Genomic DNA, 20,664 nt, shown 5'->3' with positions numbered 1-20,664 from the left:
GGCTCTGGGCTGTTTGGCCACAGCACATACTGTATGTGAGGGAAAGAAATAATTTCCTTCACCCCAGGAGGTGCCTGAGGCTGCATCTTCACTCAGCTCCTATCATCAGAGTTGACAAGAGCCAACGGGAAGCCTCAGAGACACTAATGGTTTCATTCACAGTCAGCGACGGACTGGGAATGAAAGACTGCCCTCCACTTTTTGACTCAGAGAGGCCCACTCAACCCACACCACGCTTCATGTCAACAAGATTACTGAACAATATTTATAACAATAACTTCCGCAAAATAGATGTAAAATAGAACAAGGGGAACTTGTTGCTCTTGGGAGGAGGCCGACTAGAAGGAGCAGCTTATGGCACAATAGCACTGGCATCCAGGCTCTGGCTAAATCTACTGCCCACTGCAGAATTCCCCAACATGGAAGAGTAACTAGTATAAGTGAGTGGATTAGTATTATACTAATATATATTAGTACATTACCTAAAGAGTTTAATATGAATATTTAATAATATCATGTTAGTATAAGCATTAGAATTTCATATAATAGTAGATCATAAATGCTCTAGAATTGTGGTCAGTCTTTAATTTGTGAATGCTATGTACTAACTTATAATCATAACCATTTGTGCATAGTTGAACATTTCAAAGTTGACTGCAGCACTGTCCCAACCCATCCAGCCTGTGACTGGTCAGTTCACAAAAAGTGACACTTTTTGCTTATCTTATCCCTATCTTCTTCTGTCTTACGGCTTCAGCTGCAAAACCCTGACTACCAGCTGGACTGGTATTGAGGAGCTTGAGGAGGAGGATGTGGGCTGGTGCATAATCAAAGTGGGCCGATGCATCTCTCTCTTTCTTGTTTTTGTATAACGGGCTGTTCAAGCGGCCCACAGAGTTCACCCCGGTGCTCCCAATGGCCAGTCCGACTACGTTCACGTTTATAAAACAAAGGGCGATTTGGGGGATGTGGATTTCATGAGTCGGGTCTTTTAAACTTGTAATTTGAGCTTGATCAAGCTTTTCTGCTGTTTTATTCTGTGGCTTGATCTATTATGCATGCACTGTGCTTAAGTTACAGTATGTATCCCAACAGAAAATCCATCCTGATTTGCCTTTGTTTAGAATTAAATCAGGGCTGTTGCCTCATTAAAAAAAATAAAAAAAGAATTCAGCAAATTTCCACCAGCAATTGCAATTTTCATCTGGCCTCAGGATTTCAATGTGTCAAGCACTGAAATCAGTCAACTTAGTGCCAACTGACAGATGCCCTCTTTGTTGTGCACCAAACTCTGCCCTCATCTGCTGAGCTGAAGTATTACAAAAGCTCTTTTTAACCCGTCCTCACACGCCAACCGTGTAACAATGAATTTGACTGAGGGGAAACTTCTCTAACAGCAAACACTGTGAGAAAAGAAACTTTGGGGTGCATGGAACGCTGACTTCGGAGATTTTCTCATTATAAGGAATGGTTGCCTTACTCAAACCACTAAGTTTCATTCATCACTGGCAACTGCTAACTTTTCACCAGTCAGGCTGCTCACTCCAAACGAATGTCACACCGCAGGATTAGCAGCTTCTGAGCCACTGTTGTGAAGCAGAAGCCTTTTATTGTTGCCAAAAAATAAACCCAGATATTGAGTCAAGATAGCGGAGTTAAAGGGGCTACCGTCAATGTTGACTTTTTTAGGTTGACTTAGAACATCTGTCCAGGGACAACAGATGGAAAATAGCCTTCTGGCTAACTCTGGTGCATTTACAGGAATGTTTAATTAATGTACACTGTCCCTGTTAAAATAAACCAATACATGATTTCTTGGGAACACATTTCAGTACTTTATGAGGCCTCAGCAGGAACCTAGCACAAAATCCATATTTAATTCAATGATAAACTATTTTTTTTTCAGCTGATTAGTTTGGAGAATCAATCATAATCTTACAGTTTGACCCTCACTAATTTACATTCATATGATTTCATATTTAGATCTGCCTACATTTGCTGATTAGCAAGTGGACATAAGTTCTATAAACAACACAAGATTTCACAGGAGAAATTCTAACAGAACTGCATACTGAAAACTGAGGATACATCAGTCACACTTTGGCAGTAGAAGAGATTTTAATGATGGTGTTTCTGAGAGTGGCACCCACTTTTTAGTCTGCTCAATAATGGTGGATTTGCCTGAATATGCTCACTACCGGCTCTCTTTTGTTCATTATTTAAACAGCTACAAGTATAAAAAACACTGACCAACACTGGGAGTTTAGAGTTTATGTCAATGTGCATGTAAATTCAAATTCAAGATTTGGTTTGACCGCTTACCAAAGACTTCATCTTGTGATTCAGGTTCTGCTGCTGCTGTTGTCTCTGCTTCTTTGGGTTCAGGTGACGGAGCCTTTAATAGGAACACAAAAACAGATTGAAGAGGTGAGGTGCTGAGGTGCCATGGCAACAGAGCAAAGACACAGACCAACACACACAGGGAGAGAACTAACAGAGACATACTCAGACCCAGACTCAGATGCTTTAATGTACATGTTGGCTGAAAAAAAGCTCTTTATTAATTTACTGATAATTTAAAGTAAGTCTTATAGTCTCAAAACAAACCATTTAGCATTCCAAATGTAAAGATAAAGCACTATTGATATTTTTGGTACTTTAAAATTCTAAATTGTTATGTTCATGTCTTTTTATATCCTTATGTGAGTAATATCTGCAGGAAGTCTGGGGAAAGTCATGCAACATACTGTTGTTTCTAAAAGAGTAAGTATTTACCCTAAAGAGCATTTTTATTTTTTCTCAAAGGAAAGCACATGAGGCAAAATGTGATCAAAAACAAGCAAATGGTAAATTCCAACCAGATGATCGCTGTTGTTGGCACTGTGACTAACTAGTCCCTTGTGTCAGCTGGGACAAGAGCTGTGCATCTCTTCTTCAGGGACTGATTTGACACAGATCTTGATACAAATTCTGGGATTTAATCAAAACGTTTTGCATCATGATCACAGCTGTTCGAAATTTGATGCTGGGGGGGTGTGGGGGATTTGTAAACAACATGAATCATTTCCCACAGACCACTGTCTATTAAAATGCCTTGCTTCAGAGCTGGGGCTGAAGCACGACATCTCAACTTTTGCTGCTGATGTCCCTACACCTGACTGCAGAGGTGGAGCCAATATTGAGGAAACGTAAAGATGAAATGACACCATTAGGTGTTATAATGAAAACAACACAGCCCTGTCTTATCAGGGGGGAGGGGTTTGCGATATACAGATGTATTGATTCAGCTGCAGCTTACTCTCAGCTCTGGTCTGATTCAGGCACTTTGAATATCTTAAGTTATAATTTACATATTATGCAAGCTGAATAGTTGCACCTGTACTGGCACTTCTGAGTCACTGGGTCAGACAAATTAATATCCCTGTTACAAGTCCCTGTGTCATGTTCATTTCTTTCTATAGCTATTCATAACCACACGAGTTGGATTCTGTTTCTATTTAGTGGCTCCAAGTGTTAATCCTCAAGCTTTATAAATCCTCTTACTGATTCCCTCCTCCTCCCTGATGACAATGTACACTTATATCCCTGGTTTCTGCTTCCGAGTGGCATTGCCAACATAGGGAATCAACGCAGGCATTCAAAAAGATCTGGGAAATGAGCATACCCAGAAGTGCCACTGTGACACGGACCTGTGAGCTGAGGGGAGGTGGACGAGTATGGTGAGCGAGCACTTACCAATGCAAATCACAGAAAAGGTCAACAAAGTGCCACGCTATTCAAATTTCCTTTGTCCGTTCAATTACGTAAACAAATTATGGAAATTCGGTTTGATTTGAAGAGATTCTTATTTGAACAGGTTTTGATACTGGACATAATTACAGAGAAACAAATTCATATTATCAAAGAGCTTGATAACGTATCGAAAGTGATAGTCCTACAGAGAATAACAAACGTATCCATCAGATTCATTTTGACCTCCAGAGGTTTTTAATGGCCCTAAAAACATTTTTACTTACTATGAGAGATGGGATTCTGCATTAATAAAAACTTTTCTGCCAAAGTTAGAACAGTATTTATTACACCATTTCAAAGATTCACTGTATCTTATGTTGTGTATGTGCCCTCGCTGGTCTGAGGTGGGTGGATCTCAGCTGGAAAATGGTAATGTTGCACTTTGTTGCACCAAGTCAGGATTTAGCAACATTTGAATCAAAATCTGATGACATATGGTAATAAACTTTCAATAAATAATAAATTATTAGATTATTGATTGCCGTTTGTTTGATAAATATGGGTCTTAATCAAATTTGTACGAATTAAACTTAAGAACAGTAAAGAACCAACAGAGTGGAAAAGTTCTTCGCTGAGTGTGAGCGATAAGACGTTTATCAAGCAACTCATCCCTACTTATATCCAAGTGTGGGAGGAAAATGTAAGAGCTCTCAAGTGATGATATGATTAATCAGATGTTCAGAGCAGGAAGGGCCAATCACAGACATCTGCCATTAAAAATTTACATTTTTAAATAGGTTTGTTTTATTTGTATAAAATCCTTATATCATCAGTAGCAATGTGACCCCATGTGAAATCCACAGCAATCAAATACATTTAGAAGGAATCTATAAATATGAATGAAATAATAGGACATTGGCTGAAATGACAGTAAAAAGAAAACCAGACTGGAGCAGGGAAGAAATTCTGCTTCTGCTATAAACATTAATGCCAGTTTTATATGTGCATTGCCTGATGAATGCAAAAAGAGTGAAACAGTGGTGTAACGTATCTGATTTTCAACTCAAATGCAAATGGTTTAAGCATCCCCATTCGGAATTCTACATGTTGCTTATGCCCAAGTTCCACTCCCCATGACCGATGATATTTTGCAGATTTTGTGTTCATTTCTTTTTCTGAAACTTGATTTAAGCATGCAAGTTAGGGTTAAGTGAAGGATTTTAAGGAGATAAATACAGGCCATGACCTGTGGCATTTGAGATAACAGAAATGATGGACCAACACGTGTCTGGCTAGAACAAAGTCCCTCAACCAATGATTTTAAAGCAACAACAGACAGACACAGCAAAAGTAAGGCAGAGGGAGAAGACAAATTCCACTGGGATTTTTGTGCATTAAAAATCTTACATTATGATTGCTAGATTCTGTCGGATTTTTGCATACCCACACACAGACATAGCTGTCTTTTCTCTCTCTTAAGCCTTGCACTTTTTGTAAGTGTAGAAAATCAGCAATGCAAACAACAAATCCACATCCCAGGAGCGGAGCAGCTGGTGACTGGATGCTTGTTGAACTGATAGCTGTAGATGCCGTAGCAACTCATGGGACTAAATCTGCAAGTAATTTGTACCTTGACATAAATTAAACTGTTAAAATACCATCTCCTTTGCTCTCTTTTTTTAATCTGATGATTATTTTAGGCATCCATTTAGGGAATCTTTGCCCCAGACAAGTGCACCCTGCCCAGTGCTTCAGGGGCACGCCTGGCGTACAGACAGGGACAATCGTGGCCAATCACGTTCACTCCTTTCATTCCCTTTAAACACAGGACTCTCCCGGTCCTAACTCCCTGACAGTTAGAGAAACCTGTGGTGAGTTTTCCTCAGAGGAAGCTTATTATTGTTGAACACGTTGAAGACCCTATGGTGATTCCATTTTCTGTGCGTAATAGTGGGCAATTATATTTATCATCAATATTTTTATATTTATCAATAACCCATACAATAACTGTTATCTGCTGCTCCATCCTGAGGGACTTATTAGTGAACAAAGACGTTGTAATTTATCTATGATTTTTTCAAGTCACCGATATACCGAACCAGTAGTCTGGGAAATAACCTCTGCCCGCTCCAGGAATATGCCAGCTTGGCGGTGTGAGACTCTGTGCTAACACAAAAACAGATCCCTGAGTAACAATTTGATCACATGTACACAGTATAGTACATCTTTAAAAAAAAAAAAACATTAGGTTGTAGCAACACAAATTATTACACTATTCTCCTCCACTGTATCTGTCCCTCATTATTAACACAATGGGGTGTAAAAAATGTAAGAGGCAATTTTTCCTAAGTGGACCAGAGCAGCAGCTTGATGCCATCCTTACGCAGCAGCTGTCAGAGTGACTTCACACGTACTCGTTACTGGGGCCTTATTAAATACAGCAGAGCTTCCATACAGTTGGTGTTGGAGACAGTGAAGCATCACCTGACCCTGGGGCATGTAAGGGAGATCAGGGTAGCAGCTCAATTAGCATCGCACTCATTCAGTGTTATCCTAAGAGCCTCCAGCTATTCTCTGCCCTCATCTGGTGACCTTTTAGCTTGCCATATTTGTCTGTATTAGAGAACACAATGACACAAATGTTCATATTCTCCTCTATCATTTCGATCTCCCCACTATTGTCCGGTTGCATCGAGAGGACAGTAAGGAAGTGATTGAGCTCCTGCCATAAACCCACTGTAAACTGTTAAAGCCGCAGTTCCTCTATTGGTGTTAGATTAACTCCAAATGTAATAATGTGACTGAAATAACAGACAATTTCTCACTTGAATCGACCGCTTGCTAATTGCAGAAACACCTCCAGTGAACAGCGACTGTCCACTCATAGCATAGCAACCGTAAGAAGGCGAGGCAGGCCTGTCAATATCTGGACTTCTCAGCATGTTAAAGCAGGGTGCATCGGGCTGCAATGGGAGCGATACTCTCAATTTATAGTGTTTGACGGGTCATGTAGCCTTTTCAAGGGATGGATTTGTAAAAAGACGAGAGAAAAGGTGAAAGCAAGGGATCAAACTGTGCAATCATTAGCATGTCTGACACACTCATTTTTCTAAGGCCAAAGAGCTCATTATTAACTAACACGGTTTCATTAGTTTATATATATATATTATTTTACACAAAAAAAAAGTTGTATTCACAACTTCTCTCTGGCAGCTGATCCTAGCTGCCATCAGGGCTATCGCAAATAAGTAAGTCATGTGGCCAGATATGTTTATGTTAGAGCAAAATAGAACTTTGTTTTTCTTATAATGCAAGAACTAACTAGAAGAACAATGCTGTTTCTTTATATCCCTGCCTGAATCAATCAGCTTTAGCTTTCTTTTAGCATGATAACATGTCCGTAGTCATCAAGTGCATATTTCTGACCCCTTTGACAAGAATCTCATTTTGAAACGAACCATGTTATCAGAGTTCCAAGTGGTAAATTTACCATTATTGTGCCTTTATTAGCACATATGTGCCATATGAGAATGGTGTAGGAGCAATAACTGAGAGGGGCAAGGCTTAGCAAACAGTCAATTACAAAAGCAATTTAAAGAAATCCTTTATTGTCTATTGTTCTTCAGTGCCTTTGCTGTTTCAATTTATACTGCTTAAAATATATTGAGGCTAATGTCTGTGGGTTTGCTTGTTTGATGGGTGTCTCAGACCGGCACACTCAGCCTTGGTGGTTGCCGCTTCAGCACCACTCAGCCCTCTGATCTCCATTCAGTACTAGGGTAGTGGATGGGGTTCATTGTGCCTAAGTACTCCTTATGTTTGAGTAGTGAGAGGGGAAGAAGAGTGAAGCCATTTGAACACCTTTCAGGGTATGGCTGATTTGAGACATTTTCAAAGGAATCCAAGTTCCTTTTCCTATCTGGGGTTTGGTGATAGCTTTGCCCTTCGGTGTTTCATCCTGTCTTCAGAGATGGAAGACAAATGGAACATGGACATTTCATCTCACCTTTTCACAGATATAAAAAGCACTAGACACAGTGGAGTCTCTGTATCCATCTTCAAAAAGGCCACTTTTATACTGTAATGTTCATCAAATGTCAAGAGACAATCAAACATCTCTTACATCCGCCTGTTGTTTAGAGCAGCTAGGAAATGGTTCAGTTTACCTAATGAAGGCCAAACTGGACAGTAAGATAACATTCAGAAATCCAGCAGTGTTACAGTAAAAGCCTTTCTTCGACTCCGACCTTGGGGCTGCAAGTGCAGGCTCATTAACAGAAAAACAAAACATGATAATCTGGGGAGTCAAAGGCTTTTTCATAAAAAGGAAGAAAAATTAAATACAATATTCTTACTGTGAGGCAAACATCCTGTAATATGTGATAACTCAAATAAAGGCAAAACAATATCACATAATGACATTTCACAAAAAGCACAATGAGCAGTAAGCCTATTTAAGGCTCTGTCCCAATGAAGATTTACATTTAACACACAGCTTTTTGGCCAGTTACTCGAATCAAATCAAGTGTAATTTGATGTTTTCTTAACTTGAGGAAAATATAACTCTTCCACCAATCTTTACTTTTGTGATTAAAACAGATCAAAACTCTGAGCGCAGCAATGGTATCCAATGGTGAAAACACAACAGACTACAAATCAGATTAGACTGGGGATGGGAAAAGTGTAGTAGATGTGGGCAGATATCACACAGAGGGACAGAAGAGACAGGAACAAGCCTGCTGGGGCGGTCAACATTCATACAGCGCTCTAATTGGGTACAATGGTAGAGCTGAAGGCTGGTGGTCTACTAGCTGAGCCTCAAGCTCCCTCATCTGGAGACTTGAGTCTTAAATTCAGTAGTTTGAGTTACAGGACCTTATCACAATCAGACACAAAGGAGCAAATGAAAGGACGGACAATGTTACACTGTAAAAAATCTCTCCAATATGCTTGGTTAAGCTACACATTAAGCTTCTTTAAAGCAAGGAACTACTAAGCATGTCGAATCTAGAGCCAATCCGATTTAATAAAAAGCTAAGTCTCATTACTACTTGTTAATTTAATTTCCATCTACTGCAACAATGTATGTCTTTTATTTGCACCACCTTTACTCAATGCACCTTATCTAATTTTCCCTCACTTAGTCATGTCCTGTTTCACAACATGAATTGCATACTACCCAATTATTCTTTGGTTAGGGATTTTCTACATTTCCCAGAACAAATGTGTTTTTGTGGAACTTTAGTTGAGTTAAGGTTAATCTAGAGATAATGTGTTAGATTAGGGCTGCAAGATATGGTAAAGAAAAAAAAAATCATACTGAGTTTTCAATATGATTCGCAATTAGTGGAAATTATCATTTTATAATCACAATTTTACTGGAAAAAAACTATTAAAATCATGATAATATGACAAATTAGTTTTTTTAAATCTGGAGAAAAAGTTTTCGAATTTGTGGGACAGGGCATTTCTGCAGCACTACAGTACTTCATTATCATGCGGTTTTGTCACACATTTTACCTTTATCAAAAAATTGCAGCTTCTGCTATTTGGATATTTCAATTAATTGTGCAGCCCTAGCCCCTCCATCCCCCTGACCAAGAGTAGGCAGAATTTCAGTCCACCAAGAAAATCTCCGGTTGACTCCCTAGTCTTCTGAGGGTATTGTCGGTTGAGAAATTGGTATTTCTGTCTTTGCTGCACTGGATTTCTGTCTGATTGCTGAGCTCTGACTCTGAGGACTTTATACCACAACCCTATGTTCACTGCTGATGTGAGATATTGCTGAAAAATTGAATCCTCTCGCTGTAGCTGGGCAGGAAATATCTCGACATGATGTGTCACATCAGTCTAGGGTTGGCCAGTAATCTGCACAAACAACATAATAGGGTCAGAAAGGCATGGTTCATTGCAAATGGAGGTTAATTTAAAATAGTGGTTGTGTATTATTAGTTGTGTTTTGTTCTTTTTTTAGTACTACTACTCGTTACTACACAAACTGCAATATAAAATGACTTCAGTGAGTGACAGTTTACCTTTGGTTTATTTGCTGAAGGGGCTTTGCCCACAGTGACGACTGAATCTGGCAAGATCCGAGCATATATACTCTATGTCTCTGCAATTTAGTGTTGATGACACACCATCCAGAGAAACATTTTATATGGTGGACGAGCAGGGCAATTTCCTTATTCTTATTCTACTCTCCCCTCTGAATGATGAGTATCTACGCCAATCAGCCATAACATTATGAGCACTGACAGCTGAAGTGAATAACACTGATTATTCTGGTTAGTCATGGGGGCCACTGTCAGTTGGGGTGGGATATATCAGGGCAAGGGCTGGCCAATCCACAGGACGAGCTACTGTGCTCAGACTGCTGAAAACAGTTTAATGCTGGTTCTGATAGAAAGGTGTCAGTTCTATATAGTTTTTTTCCAAAATCTTGATGATATACACTAACCAGCGAAGACATGGCTTTGCATTTTGGAACACTGGACAAACTCATGCTTCTGTTTGTACTCTTGGGCAAAACACTACATTGGAGCAGCCGAAGGGGCCGGGTGGTTTTATCCCTTAATACCACGTTGGGATCTAAGGGTCTAAAATAACAGGCGGCAGCATGGCTGAAACAAACAGACAGCTGCAAAGGAGAAACATTGTGTCAGATTCTTCCTGTTGAGGTTTGATACAAGGGCAGGTATGGGTTACATTTTACCCTTCTTGAAATGATTAAGGATTGGGGGAGAAGGATCACGACTCAGACAACATCATCTAAAACACAACCTGCCGGTTACTCCGTCACGGCTCTGTTCCTGCTTTGACGATCATATGGACAACTGCGGCTGTTTTGCCAGACCTAAATTTACTTTAATGTCACAATAAATCAAGCCAAAAGAAAGGTTTAGACCTATGAAGATATACAACGTAATTATAAAAGCTAAATAAACAATGCAGCTTTAGGCTGCGACATGCTGCCCTAACACATTCCCTGGCAGGGCTTCACACTTGACAAATTAATCACTTCTCTTGCTCCTGCCCTCTTCTCTCTCCAGAGGTGTTGCTTTTCGACCAGGGCAAAGGAAACAAAGTGCAATCTGTGGAGCTGAGGCTTATCGGCCTTCCCGGCTGGTATGGGCCCCCTCTTCCCCCCACCACGCCGACAATGAATCACTTCCGCCCAATTTACAGGCACTGGCCAGGTTGCCAGCCGCAGGGGCCAGGGGGCCACACAGGCAGCCACAGGTTCTAACCCGTGCTGACCCACCAGCCTCAAAATGCACTGACTGATTGGGAACAATTGCTTTTTTTTTTTCTTTTTTCTTCTCCTCTCCTTCCTTTTTTACACCTCCTTGGTCACAGTCTGGGCGTTAGCTGCCTCACAAAAAGGCAAGGCAACCTCTTTCATTTGCAGCCTCAGCCATAAAGGCCCAACTTATTTATATCTGCTGTAATTTTAGAAAAAGCTGGTGGAAAAAAAGGACTTAAGCCATAATTTCTGCACTTTCACAGAGGGCCAGAAAGATGAGTAAAAAAAAAAAAAAAAAAAGAGAAACATCTCTCAAACATATTTGCTCTATTTAATTACGGCACGATTAGAGGCAGACATTTTTCGTAAAGCACTAGCCTCGGGGCACAGCGGAGCACCTTGCTTCTCAGCATTAATTAAAAAAGCCTGTTGTGAGGTGCTTGTCGACATCGTTTACTTTAAAAGAAAAAGGTGACAATTGCACTTAATGCGTCGCAGGACCTTCTTATTTATTTCATATCTGAACATACTGTCTGTTTGTGCTATGGCACTGATATGATAGGGTTTATTTTTCTCAACCTTTGAGTGCAAACTCACTGATCCATCCTGATGCTTTCAAGTGCAATAATTGCTCCTGTTCCAACAACTCTGCCCACTTGCTGACAGAACAAAGTCCTAGAACAGCAGCGAACACAATCCATCAGCCAACAAAAACGTCTCGCTGTCTGAGACTTTAATCCAGTTTGCTGTTTTAAGTATAACATCTGACTCAACAGCACGATAACATCTAAGTGCACTGAAACATTAAACCATTTCACTCACTTCTCACTTCTGTTGGGGAAAGATGAGCTGCATTAAATGAGTGATTCCTAGGTGGACTCTGAGGGTGACAAATTGTTGTTGCTGTGGAAATAATGATTTGGATGCTATATGGATGGTCAGTTACAAATGTCTGAAATTTGTGGGTGTAGCCAAACAGTGCTGATGATCACCGGGCCAAAGCTAATGGTTAAATGAGATGTGTACCGGAGAGGGTTTAGTGTCAGCCTTGATGCACACAATCATCTATTTACTCTCTCCAGTTCGAATGGGTTCTCTTGTGGAGCGCTGTTGCGGCGAGGCTTGTGGTTTTCGAGGGGTTATTATAGGGCGAAGCACAAGAGCCACGGAGAGACTCGTCCTGCTTGGGATGTTGCCATGGCAACACGGCTCAATTAAGAGTGGGATGCTGACGGCTGCAGGAAAGCGATGGTTTAAGATGCAGTGTGCAAAATTGTATCTCTAAAAAAATGTTCAGCCAGCCATTCCATCTACGCCGAGGTGCTTTAAGAAGCTCACTATCCAGAAATGTGTCAGTGTGCAGGATTTTTCTAATTAAAATCCTTCATTTACTGTACCGTGCAAAACAAAATCACTTAACTTAAGTGCATCAGCGGCTCTTAACATCTTGCAGTACTTATTTAGATAAAGAATATAATAGAAAAACAGAGAGTAGGTACGTTTTTTTATTCACACTGCAAGTCGTCTTTACTCCAGAACAGTGGCCTTACAGACAAAATAATGGATAGATATATACCTACAGAAAACTTGCAGGCAAAGTCATCCACTCATAACTTGCAAAGTCATCTCCTCCTCATCCCTCCTCTACTCTCCACAACAAAAATATCTGTATGAAGTAATGAGACGGTGCATTATTCATAGATTTAAGCTTCTCAGTACATTTGAGCAATGGGTATAAAGCGTTGCCTGTGGCAGTGCGATTATCACAAAACCTGGATTTGTGATCCAAGCGCCGGAGGCAAGAGAGTGAGCAGTTGTAACCACAAACACGTAGGCGCCTCAGAAATGTCAGTTGTAAACTTAAAAAAAAACATTCAGTGTATATACCATAGAGATAAATACACTACCTGTGAAGAATTTAGTATTTATAACTTTAATGGCAAGTTACTTTTCCAAAAACATTCAAGACACTATACTGTGAAGTGGTTAACAGACTGACTGAAAGCGCAGCGAAGGTAATAAATCGGTGAGTGAAGGAGCCTGGCAGCTTGTCTACAAGAGTCCAAAGTTCTGCTGATAAACGCCAGTGTTCACACTGATAAGGTTCAAAGAACATACTTTAACACATGCTTCATTCTCAGATCCCAAAGGACAAAACGCTTACACACACATTTCAAGATGTTATTATTCCACATGCACAAAACAAGGTCTTAAAGCACCTACAGTGAGAACTCTTACCTTGCTGTCTGTGGGTGACTCCCTCTTTCCTAGATGCTGGCCCATGCTGCTAAGACTGTAAGAGAAACACAGAAGGAGTTTAAGCCAGGAGAAGAAGACTGCGTATTATGTGAAGATCATGTACTCCTCCTTATCTAAGCAAGTCTGTGAAACTGTGGCATCACACACAGTGACAAAAACACTGGAGGAACTGTTTTATCCTGAATGATGGTAGGGATAATGCCAACATAGATTAAAATGCTGCAGCGGTGCAATTCTGACTTCAATGACAATCAAATCAAGGTCAATCATGATTCTTGAAAATGTCTTGTCTATTGCATTTAGCCTTATTTTTTAAAGCATTTATTAAAGGTTCTCAGTTTGGTCTTTGGGTGCTTTCATGCCATACCTGTTTGGTTCAGTTAAAACAAACTCTAATGCCTTTGCCAGTGTAGTGCGGATTGTTTGGGCTGGTGTGCAAGCTGTCAACTGATGCATGATGACATCACCAAAACTGTCCAATCAATGAGCCATCTGTCAGTCTGTATGACTTCATGTTTACCCCGCGTTTTGTTTGTAAAAAGTCTGTGTAAACATGAACCAAACCGGAACTATGATGCAACAATGTATCATTTTTCCCCTTCGACCGGACCGAATGAATCAAACTACAGGTGTGAAAGTGCACTAAGGGTTCTTTCACACCTCAACCAAGAGCAGTTAACAGTTTTGATGAATGTTAACAGCATCTCCGATTCCCTGTGGAATCACATGGGGGGCTATGTTATATTATGTTATTTTATATATACGGGGTTATGTGCAATTCTTACACATATCTCAGGTTTGTATTGTCTACCTCTGGGTGAAAAAACACTGAAAACACAGTGCCTGTTTGCTGGTTTGTTTGTCAGCAGGATTACGGAAAAACTACTGGCCTGGCTTTCATGGAACTTGGCGGAAGCCTGAGCCCCAGAAGAACCCATTCAATTTTAATTCTGGTGACTGACAGCGGTCACTTTACTGCTTCTAATGTTCTTATTAACATTCTCTGGTGTGCCCAAGATTCAGCTGATGCAAAAACAGACAATTACCTGCTTCTCATGGCCGATACCTATAATTTCACATTTTTGTTTTCAGTTCATAACCTGTAGTCTATGCACATGTAGTGAGCAAAGATGGATAACTAAATATTCTACAGCTCTGTTCTAACATATTCTGACATCACTATTGTTAACACGAAAACAACAAACAGCAGTTCTGAATTATAAATAAAATATGAAATATTTATTTCTTTTTCAGATTCCAGCATAATTTGGCTTTCGTAGAACAAGTCTATCAACTGTCTTGCATAAGAAATCCAAATGAATTATTATTAATATAAACCTATAATTTATCGTCTGTAATTTAGTTATCCAATCATTTATAGTAATACACATTTCCCATTATTGGCCATTATTTATTTCTCCCGACGATTTTTGTGAATCAACTGATTATTTGTTAGTATTATTAAACTGCAAATGGACCGATCAACAGGTAGAAACAGAGTGGGGCAGCTGCTAATCCCAGGGCCGATGGTTTGATCTTTGACTAGCACATGGCATGGTAGCTTGCTGTCATGTGTGTGTGAGGGGGTGAATGATAGACAAACTGTAAAGTCCTTTAGATAAAAGCCTTATATAAATGCCATTTATATTAGAAATAGGAAGGGCTGGAATATTAGATCACTATATTTCACATGGTTTGTAATTAGGAGCTTCCAAAATCCACAGTATAGTACACAAGCACATGACAGTTTTAACTCTCACATTACATGGATAATTCTGATCTGATCAATGTGCTGAAGTGCATTCATGTTACCATGGTTACCTTGGTTACCTTAATCTGGTATAAGTATAGGCTATATGCCGCTTAGACAGACTACTTCTGATAAGATTGCTTCTTGAGCAGTTCACAATCAGCAGATGGATTTAGAAGAATAGCTTTACCCTAAAACCATTATGTACTTTCACAGTCCTGTTGCTCGTCTGCTTCTAGTACGCTTGGAGGCATACGGAGACCCTCCTTTTCAGGGCCCGGTTTTTTTTGTCGGAACTGGATTTCGCACCAGCCCAAACTGATCTAACAATCCAGAACAGCTGTTTAAATCGACCAAACTGTTCTGAACTACAACATGACTTAGCCCACGCTCCCCTCCCTGTATGTGCTGTAGTCTTCCATGCCGTCATCCATTCATTACAATACTTTGTGCAGATGCTTTGTTGTGCCCTGCGGTGCTACCACCGGTGTAAAACACAGCCTGCCAGTGATTAGTAGCTACTTCATTAATGTCATCATCTTTGAATCTGATATAGTTCTCCACAGCCGATGATGCACCTTTTTGTTTTTTTTTAGCAACTTATTATTTTGCTGCGGGCTGCTGCAAATTAGTCTCATCCTCCCAATTATCTGCTGCTGTGCCCTCTGAATGAAGGTGCGCGGGTCATGGGAAAATGCTATATATTCTAGAGTGAAATATATAAAATGCAGCTCAATCACAGGCTATAATTATTCACATTATAAACATTCATCACCATATCGTAGGGAACTGTGCAGCATTACAAGGTGAGGGCCACTTACATTATGAGACGGTGTCAGTGTTTCTGTGTCACTTTCATAATGTCTATGCTTTTGCCAACATTATACATCTAACTCAAGGGCTACAGCAACAACTGCAGAAAAAAACAGACTCCAGCCAACAGGTGTACTGCCAAATGTGTGAAAAGCTCCTGAAAGGTAAACTCCCCCAAAAGAGGAAGTGAGAAATGTCTGTGAAACAGGGAGGGGTCTCAGGTAACTGATCTCAAAGCTCACAAAACAACATAAATCCAACCGAGAATTTTCAAACTCATGTAAGTGCGAGAAATGAAAGACTCTAACTGCAGCAAATAACAACTGTCCTTTACTTAAAGGTGAAAGTGGGAAAAGGTGTAAAATTCAGGGCTTATCAAACAGAAGTGCTGAATATTGCATGAATCAAAATCGCACGCTGCAACCACCACTCAAAGAAAGATCTTTTTCTTTCCTCTGAAAGAGCAGTCTCCTTTACTTTGGAGTAATCACAGAATGCATTTTTTGGGCTTTTTGGAGAGTTTTGCACTTATCAAGAAAAGGCTTTCATCATCTTTGGCACCTTGACTATTTCCTTGTCTGGCATTTCTTCATTTTAGAACAATACATGGACACAAAATGGTGATGTCAAAAATGCTTAAGCTACACTACAGTTTACTGATGGTTTGTTGGCACAGGCTTCTAACATTATGACTGGATGCAGGAAACTCTATTTGAATGCCAACAATGTTGAAAAATTATCTTGATTAATTCAAGAATGCAGTATGTGTCAGCTTTATTCTTAAAATTTTAAATGCACCGAGCTCGTCACATTCCCTACTCACAGGTCAGATAGTCCCAGGGGTTCAAAAATATGTTAATGAAGCCTTTGAACAATCATGATAAAAAAATTAAAAATAAATACAATTGTGAAGAAATTATTATTGCACATTCAAGTTCACAGACACACACACACACTATTTACCACCTTATTTACCTTTTTGCAATGGTCAACTCAGGTTAATTAAATATAGCACTGAGCCTCCCCTGTGCCCACAGTGAATGAGGATTAACCATTGAGAGGTGTTATTAGAGCCATTGTCCTCTGAACAAGGACCACAGTGGGCGCAACTGTGATTAAAATGCAATCAGCCAGAGGAAGTTCAAGATTGTATATCACAGCAATATGGCTTAAGGTAAACAGCATTGCACCCAAAGGAACAAAATTTGCAACAAATAATGCTAAAAGACCTTCTTTAACGATTCAGAATTCTCCCAGGACCTGAAAACACTCACAAAAGTCTTCTAACAAGAGTGAGTTTGTCCTCTGAAAATCACTCTCATTATAACATGATGTGCTGAGGATTCTCTAAGGAGAGGAGCAGCCATATCTGAAAATAGGTTTATTAATGAGGGAAATTTAACAGCCCTGAGCAATACAGCTAACTTCAAAGCAGTATAAATGAATTTAATGTGGCTACTTGAGAGCAGCGGAGCTACCTGTGAAGGCATTTTATCACTGTATAGAGCGGTCATGGCGAACGTTAGCGAACAGTTGCCTATTCACACATGCAGCTCACACAAAGCAACATTAGCATTCCTTTGGTCATGTTAGTCATGCTACATGACGAATGTAAATGCAATGGTTTGCACCATCTTAGGGGGAATCTGGCTCTCTAGCGGCTAAATTCTCCACTATGTTCATTAGCCAGTCGCTAACTCTGCCGATCGGCTAGGACAGGCAGCGTACAACGGATTTTTCAAGGTCTCTGGCTAGAAACAAGGTCACAGTATTGAGAGTGAACCAGAACAGTACAGTCGCAGGTAGAGATGTCCCTGATTGATAGTGTACAAACAACAAAATTCCGTCTGATAGCTTTCCAGACAAGCTAGCTAGCTATTCAGACATCCATGCTAATGCCAAAACTACTAGCTAACCAGCAGAACAGCCACGTCAGCAACTGGAGCGGTGTGTCAGACAGTGGAGAGTGCTAATGGGGACAAGTACAACTTTCCAACAACATCAAAACTAAATCTATTCCATTCCTAAGCGCCATCGCCCCCTGCTTTGGTTGCAAATCCAATTTACAAGGGGAGCTGCAACGATGAGGAACCATTTGGGTATCTGCTTCACATGAGCAGGTGTTTTCAGCAGCTGGACAAGTTCTAACTCACACAAATCATGTAGAGTATGCTTGACATCTTAAAAACCAATCTGTCGAGAGATCAATGTAACGCGTTTTATGTTTACTTATGTTTACTAACAGCTATTTGCTGCTAAAACTTTATTTGGACTTTTTCTTAAATGCTAGATCTGCCCATTGTGTTCAATTTCATCTCATACATGGAGTGTGAAAAAAAGGACATTTCTTTATGATTAACTGATTACTGATGGTTAGTTGTTGGCCATGAAAACCAAATGTACCATGCACCAAGGCTGAGTCCTTGCTGCAGCAGCCCAGGGTTCAAATCCGACCTGCGGACCTTTGCTGCGTGTAATTCCAATTAAAGGCAATAAAAGCCCCACCCCCCAACAAATCATTTCAAAACCAAACAATGAGCTGAAAGACACTAAGGGGTTGTACGTTTTTTTAGAATCCGGATAAATACTTTATCGTATCAGCCTCGCGTCCAGGCGGATACGGCGTTTTCAGGGTGTGAAAACGGTATTTTTTGAAAACGGGTCCCAGAGTGGGAAAATCCGAAAACGCCGAATTGCCCGGAGTCGTCTGGTCGGCGAAAACAGTTTTTTTTTCAGAAACGATGACGTATTAGCCCCGCCTCTCTAGCCTTTAACCTCAGCCGCCGCCGCTAGACGCGTCATAACAACAAACAACAAACAACGGCAGACTACAGGCCTGTGCACAGCGTTGAACTTGATATGGCATGCTCCATGGCCTTACTTTTTCGGTTTAGTGTATTGGTGTGCAGGTCACGCGGGCCACTACAGGCTGGCATCTGTACTACAGCGTTTTGGGTTGCATTTTTTGGATTTTTCGAAACGACAGCGTTGATTGGGTAAGGCCGCGTATTCGTGTGGACAGGGCCTTAGTCACACAGTTTAACATATTTATCCTCTTTGTGGATTGAATAAAGACACAGATCTTTTCTTTTACTGTCCTTTGATGACTTTTTTATAGTTTGATGTGCAAAATACGGCACAGCAGCTTTTAGACATTACATTACACATACAATTCGGCAGTTTTACAGCACTTGTTTTACCCAAAAGGGTCATTCTGAAGACAAGAAAGTGACGTATGGCTGCTCTCATTAATGTGACGAGAAATCTGTAAGTTTCTCAAAATACTGACTTTAAGATACTAAGTTTCAAAATGGCTGACTATCTGTTGGGTTTGGGGTCCTAAGAGGCTTTTTTGTTTGACTAGTCATGTTAAATGTGCGTACAAATTTTAATGCATATTGGTGAAATGTGCCTCAGCTGTTGCATTTAGGTGGCGCTGTCGAGCTATTTTGTCACACCCATAAATTTACCGTTGAATTTTGAGCTGCGATTCAAACGTTTTCGAGCCCAAAAATGTGATTCTTTTGGCAAAAAATACTAACGATTCCTTGCATTTCAATAGGACTTCGTAGTGGTTGCTGATCGGGCCGTAATGATACATTTGGTGTCTGAATTAAACTGTTTTTATTTCTGTTAAAATAGCCATTATTGAAGGAAAGAAGAAAAAAAGGCAATATAACAGGTGACCCCAAACTTTTGAGCGGCAGTTCACCTAAAGTTTTCTTTCTTTAGTCTTTAAAGTTTAAACTCTATTGATGTCAAGCGGCTTTAGATAAAGGTCGAAGGCGAAGGTTTACAGTTGTGTTTTGTCTTTCGATTTACTGGCGATGACCAGCACGTCTGGTATGAAAAACACACGTCTGAAGTGTGCCGGCGGGTCAGGAGAGTCTCCTTCTCCAGATAGTAAGTTGCACTGCGGAGGAAGCTCCGATCGATCGATAGACAACGGGACGAAGGTAGGACTCTGTCGAGTCGTCCTCATCATGTACCTGCCGAAGCCGGGAGTCGTTCCTGGTTTTTGAAGTGAAGCTTATTTTTTGAGATTTCACAGATCAATGCGCCCTCTCAGGAACCTCTGCGGGTGGAGACGGCCGCATTGAGTCAAGCGATGCTCAGACTCAGCATTATTAGATTGTATTCACGTTTGTTTGTGTCATTTTAGGGGTTAAACATTAATAATCTGCTTTTATTGAAACACACAACACGAAATGGTGACAACAACAGCAGCTTGTACATTTACATACTGTCCTTCACACTTTTGCTAAATATTGTTTCTTGAATTTGTGTTGGTGCCAATCAATAAATTTTGGCTATCAAATTGGATATCAAAAGATTATAAATAATGGACTTTAATTAACAATGAGAATACTCGGTGGTCCAATCTTAAAATAATGGAAACAATGGGCCAATAATTGATTGGGTTCATCTCTTAACTCAATTTGGAAATGCTGATTAATGGAATTAAATAATAACTACAACCAAAATCACCTCATCAATATCGTTTAGAGGAAGGATGGGATTCTGAGGTGTGGTTTCATCTTACTGTTGGTGTGGAAATCTAAATAGATCAGCATGAAATAACACAATCTATTTATTAAAAAGATAGTAAACAGCAAAACAGGAGAAGAAACAGAACAATAAATCAGCTTCTCATTGTTCTGTGGTGAATTGTAAGTGGTTAAAGGTTAAAATCAGCCCACCAGCACCTTCTAACCGCTCACTGGATATCTCTGTATATCTGGATAATCTGTAAGATAACATTCCACATTCACTGAAACCTGATGAAACAGTTTTAGAGATATCTGCAGACAAACAGACAGAAAAGCGACGTCCTCCAGTGAGGACATGTGTTCAAACACTCAGG

General features: G+C 40.2%; 1 protein-coding gene across 1 annotated transcript in view; it reads right to left on the bottom strand.

The window, feature by feature from the left end:
* Positions 1-20,664, bottom strand: part of LOC118335509 (myelin basic protein-like) — a 47,131-nt gene that overhangs the window by 18,413 nt on the left and 8,054 nt on the right. Inside the window, exons 2-3 of the mRNA XM_035671816.1 lie at positions 13,217-13,271; positions 2,323-2,395 (exon numbers count right to left, since the gene is read on the bottom strand). Of these exons, the coding sequence (XP_035527709.1) occupies positions 2,323-2,395; positions 13,217-13,261 (118 nt within the window). The 5' untranslated portion in view covers positions 13,262-13,271. The remainder of the gene's footprint in view (positions 1-2,322; positions 2,396-13,216; positions 13,272-20,664) is intronic.

The sequence above is a fragment of the Morone saxatilis genome, unplaced genomic scaffold, assembly GCF_004916995.1.
Source record: "Morone saxatilis isolate NCDOM2014 unplaced genomic scaffold, NCSU_SB_2.0 Contig24, whole genome shotgun sequence".
In the NCBI taxonomy this organism is placed as follows: Eukaryota; Metazoa; Chordata; class Actinopteri; family Moronidae; genus Morone; species Morone saxatilis.
The sequence above is the reverse complement of the archived record's forward strand: the minus strand, read 5'-3'. Positions and strand labels throughout refer to the sequence as shown.